The 4952-nt window shown below is 57.2% G+C and overlaps 1 protein-coding gene across 1 annotated transcript in view; it reads left to right on the top strand.

Annotated features, from left to right (window-relative positions):
- Window positions 1-4952, top strand: part of Unc13a (unc-13 homolog A) — a gene marked incomplete at its 5' end in the record, with an annotated part of 49810 nt that overhangs the window by 39050 nt on the left and 5808 nt on the right. The window contains 4 exons of the mRNA XM_048795361.1: window positions 1410-1448; window positions 2556-2585; window positions 3892-3948; window positions 4283-4451. Coding sequence (XP_048651318.1) covers window positions 1410-1448; window positions 2556-2585; window positions 3892-3948; window positions 4283-4451 — 295 coding nt within the window. The remainder of the gene's footprint in view (window positions 1-1409; window positions 1449-2555; window positions 2586-3891; window positions 3949-4282; window positions 4452-4952) is intronic.

Below are 4952 nucleotides of genomic sequence, written 5' to 3'. Positions count from 1 at the left end.
AGCGCCCCCTCCCCACCCACCAGCCCTCACCCACCGTCCCACCTCCCGCCTAGATGTGCCTGTGTCTGTCTGGGGCGGGGCATGGGGAGGGGAGGGGCCGGGAGGGCGGGAGGCCACACCCACCTCCCCCGCCCCGTTAGAAGTCCAGGAGGCACCTGCCAGCTCCTAAACCCGTGTCCCAGCCCCTTCGTATCCGTCCTTGCCCTCTAGTTGGATGCGACCCTTATTCCTTTGCCCAGATACCACCAGGATCCTGGATCTCCCTCCAAGCTAGAAAGAGGGTCAAAGTCAAGGGGGCCCCTCTGACCTCCCCTTTGGGCCTTGAACTGTTAGGCGCACCCCAGAAGGCAGGCTTTTGCCCCGTGGCTCTCGACTCAGCTTCTCAGGGCAGGCTCCTACCTCTGACCCCCCAAGTGCCAGCGCCAGGCTCTGTTCCTCTGTCCACTGGCGTTCCCACCTGCCCCACGCCTGCTGTGCACAGATGCTCAGGTGGAGGCCCAGGTGGGAGGCTGCAGGGGGACTTTGGTGTCTGATAGACTTGGGGTCAGATCCTAGCCCGGCCACTCTCTCTCTTCGTGATCTTGGGAAATCACTTCACCTTCTAAGCTCCATTTCTTTGTCTGAAAAATGGGGTGACTGCAGCGGCTCTCGGGGTTCAGTCACTGGAGTGCTCCTCAGGGCCTGGCCTGGGGGCAGCAGGCTTGCTAAATCAGGGCTGCCCCTGTCAGTGGTACATCACCCCTTTGTGGGCCAGCAAACCTTCACCTGCTCGTCTCTCTTCTTCACGGGCGCATCTGGGGTTTCCGGCTGGCAGCCGTGTGCCAATCCTAAATAATGCCCTTGTCCATGGATAAAGGAATTCGTGTTTATTGGTGACTCCATATAGACCAGGCCTGGTCACAACTGCTGTTTCTGATGGCCTTCATGACAACCCTTTAAGTGAAGTGGATGTTGTTATTCCCATTTTGTAGATGAGGAAAGCCGAGGCCCAGAGCCGAGTCCCTTGCTCAGGGCCACAGAGTGAACACATGCCAGAGTCAAGATTCAAATTCAGGTCTGGCTGGGATGGAGCCTGTTTGCTTTTCTGATACTCCAAGAACTCAGAGCCTCATATGTACACTAAATGTAAATGGACCATATTTGGCATTGACTTCTCTCTAGCTCTTGCGCTCTCTCTCTCTCTCTCTCTCTCTCTCTCTCTCTCTCTCTCTCTCTCCTTCCTCTCTCCTGTGTCTCTGACTCATATCTTTGAGAGTCGGCCGTGAAGGCCAGCACACACAGTCCCTATGCACTCGTCGCTGGCCACCTGTGCAGTGTGGGCCCCCATCCCCACAGTACACCTATGACTGTCCTGGGCCCCATGCTGCACGACATGCCAGGTTGATCACCCTGTGACATTGTCTCTGCAGGGCACCCTCTTGAGAAAACATGGCAAGGGATTAGAAAAGGTAATGAGGGACTCCTCTTGCTGAGGTCCCCAGCCGTGGTGTTTGGGTGTGAGTGTGCCTGGCCTATCTGTGTGTGGGGGGGTAGGAAGCTCAGCTGGGGGTCACGGGTAGAAGGCAGGTGTTCTAACAAAGTCCCACGAAGTCGGGAGTCATAGAGGAATGAGGAATGTGAGTGCATGAGCAAAACTGTATACAGACAACTCCTGCCCTTGCACAGCAACACCCCAAGGGCTCCTCCTTGTCCTGGGTGCCACTGACACTCTGTGGTCTCTCTAGAGGCCAGAATTGGATCACTGCCCTGGACTGGGACCTGTGTTGATTTTTCTGCAAATTCTTTTGTTCTAATGGGTGTTTGCTGTAGGGAGATAGGAGCTGTGGCAGCACATGAGCAGTTGCCTCGTTGTGCACTTGCACAGAAGACGCCATCCCTGTGCTCACACATGTGGGGTCTCGGCTTTGTGAACATGGGTAATAAGACTTCCATGTCCACTCAGCCAGCCCTCTGAGGGGCACCTTTGATGTTCCAGGCACTGCATACATGTATATGCAACCACAAGGGTGTGAGTGTGTGTAGGTCTGTGTGTGTGATTGTGTAGGTGATGAGGATGCACACGTGTATTTCAGCATGTGAGTTCTGCGTGTGTGTTTCTGTGTTGATCTGTGTGTGTGTGTAAGTGTGCACACATGTGAATGCCTGGGTGTGTGTCTCTGTTGAATGTACCTGCAGCACCCAACAGTATGTCCCGGGTCGTCAGGTGCCAGGGAGGCTCAGGGAGTGGGGGAGAAGAGACCCGGAGCCCTCTCTCCCCTCCCACCCCCCCAGTCCCCTGCCAGGCACGCTGGCTGTCGGGTGGGATCAGGCACCTGTCCCCAGGGGATGAGCTTAGGCCAGCTCACTGAGACCCCCAGGATGTCAAAGGGTCTGGCTCTAAGCCCTCACTCGGGGACAGGGGGACAGGGACAGTGCCTACCTGGGGAGGGGACCCAGTGTTAGGTTCAGGACCGGGGAGGGAGCTCAAGGGCTGGGCTTCCAGGGGACAGGGAAGTCCCATGAACGGCCTCCCAGCAGCCACCAGAACTCTGACCTCCGCCTGGTTCTCTCCGCAGGGCAGGGTGAAACTGCCAAGCCACTCAGACGTAAGAGGCCCCTCACTGTCTGTCTGGCTCCCCTCCCCACGCCCTCCACCTCTGTGGTCCGTGCCGTCTGGGGCCGTCTGTGACCCTGTCTGTTGGTTTCTTCTTCCTTTGTCTGTCTGGCTTGCTCTTGGGGGGCAGGTGGGGGACAGTGGGCAGGGCCGAGGGTGCCAGGAGGGCCCCGGCTCCCCGCCAGACTCTAGGTGGGTGCCGCAGGGAACCGCTCAGACAGCGGGGCGCCTGGGGGACTGCTGGCATCAACCTCGAGCTGGGGTGTGGCCCGGGGGGGAGCACTGGCCAAGCGTGCTGAGGCCCTGGTCTCCTCCCCAGTTCCCCCCCCCAGCACCACAGGAAAGAAGAAAAACAAACCCCACCTGTGAATGGGTCCTTTCCCACCAAACCCACCCAGGACCCAGTAATGCGAGACTTGTCACCCCACTGCTCCTCAGCCCTACCCCCTACCCTCATTAGCCAGTGAAGGAAACCAGGCCCAGAGAGGCTCGAGGACATGCCTGAGGTCCCCTGGCACAGTGATGGAGGAGGCTGGACACATGGCTTCCAGGCTGGGATCTGGTCTCAGCATTGCCCGTGACTGAGATGAAGCAATGATTAGAGTGAACACTGGGCAAAGACGCAAAGCCACAGAGTGGGTGTTGTTTCTGTCATTTACAAGGGAAAACTGAGGCTCTGAGAGGTTAAGTAACTTGCCCAGGGCCACACAGCAGAGCTGGGATTTGAACCCAGCCCACCTGACTTGGCAGAGCCATAGCCATGTTGCCATCTTATTTTGTCTGTTTTGGGGGAGCAGAGGGGGTAGGGGAGGTCCCTTCATTTTAAAGGTCAGACTAACAGCCCCCGCCATTACAGAGTGAATCCCCCACAGAGGGGATGGCTGTGGGGGTGGGGTTCATCAGGGCCATTTCCTGAAGCCCAGCCCTGCCCACGGCTTTACCAAGGCCTCCTAACTCTAGAGCTCACACCCCCAGTGTTCCCGTCTGGGGTTCCCCCTACCCACTGTCCCCCACAGCCCAATCCTTGCCTGTTTCTCTTCTGTGTCCCACAATCCTGGGGCCATGGTGGAGGTGCAGTGGTGGGTAGTGTTCCCATAGGATTGGGCCTTCCAGGGTCAAGGTCGTGACCTTCTCCTTGGCACTTTTGGGGTGGGTGGCTCCAGACCTCTGTCTTTGGGACATGGCCATTGCCCTTCCCAGAAACCAAGATGGTGTCCAGGGCTGGGTGTCATCTGGGTGGGTGGGGAGTGGGTTGGGGGACCCCTCCTCACCCCAGCTGTGTCTGTTGTTACCTGCAGGGGACCCAGATGATCTTCAATGCCGCTAAGGAGCTCGGTCAGCTGTCCAAACTCAAGGTGAGTTGAGAGGTGGGAGCAGAAGAGGCAGGAGATCGTGGGATGGTGACATGCTTTGTAGGCTCAAGGGACAGAAAACTTACTCAGTTTTCTGACTTAAACACGATTTATTTGCTTCATTGTGTTGGGAAGATGTGCATGGTTCAGCTTCAGGTACAGTTCGATCAAGAATGCAAATAATTTTGCCTACAAATATGCATGGAGCACCTACTGAGTGCTAGTTGCTTGCTGGGCACTGGGATTGAGGAAAACGACTCATAGTCCAACTCCCCAGTGTTTAATCCTGAAGTTTGGATCTGCCCTGCCCAACTGGCCCATCTCCCCATCCATCTAGGACCACATGGTACGAGAAGAAGCCAAGAGCTTGACTCCGAAGCAATGTGCAGTTGTTGAACTAGCCCTGGACACCATCAAGGTGAGAGTCCTGTCCAGGTGGGTAGGCAGAAGGCATGGCTGGTATGGACATGACCTAGGCTCACCTTGGACCCTCATGAATTTATTCAGTTTCTAAACACTCTGGGTTCCTTCTCCTGTGCCAAAGCTAGACCGACTGAGGCTTTGAGGAGCCCAGGTGAGAGGACATGCTGGACAGACATCCTCAGCCTGGCGAGGTCAGGACTGGGAGGGAGGCAGGATGGGGGCAGCCCAAGGAGGGAGTAACCAGGGCTCTTGGAGGGAACTTGGGGAGATGGGTCTGCGGAATGCACAGAGGTTCGGATTCAGCAAATGAGCCAGGAGTAGAGAGGGCCTTTCCCCCAGTGAGCACAGGAGGTCTGAAGTCCCCATGGAGGGCAAGATCTAGGGAAGGCCTTGGAGGGAGGCTGGGAAAGGTCTGGATGGGTGCAGTTCTGAGGGTGCTGGGAGCCATGGAAGGTTTGGGGGGCCGGTGGGGGAGGAGCAGGGGGTCATCCAAATGCTGGATGTGAAGGAAGGGGAGGGGACAGTGGGAGTGCCTAGTCTCATAGCTGCGCAGGGCTTCCCCCTCAACCCCCATCCCACCACAC

Source organism: Marmota marmota, unplaced genomic scaffold (assembly GCF_001458135.2).
Source record: "Marmota marmota marmota unplaced genomic scaffold, marMar, whole genome shotgun sequence".
NCBI classification, from domain to species: Eukaryota; Metazoa; Chordata; class Mammalia; order Rodentia; family Sciuridae; genus Marmota; species Marmota marmota.
This window is presented reverse-complemented; position numbering and strand designations above follow the sequence as displayed.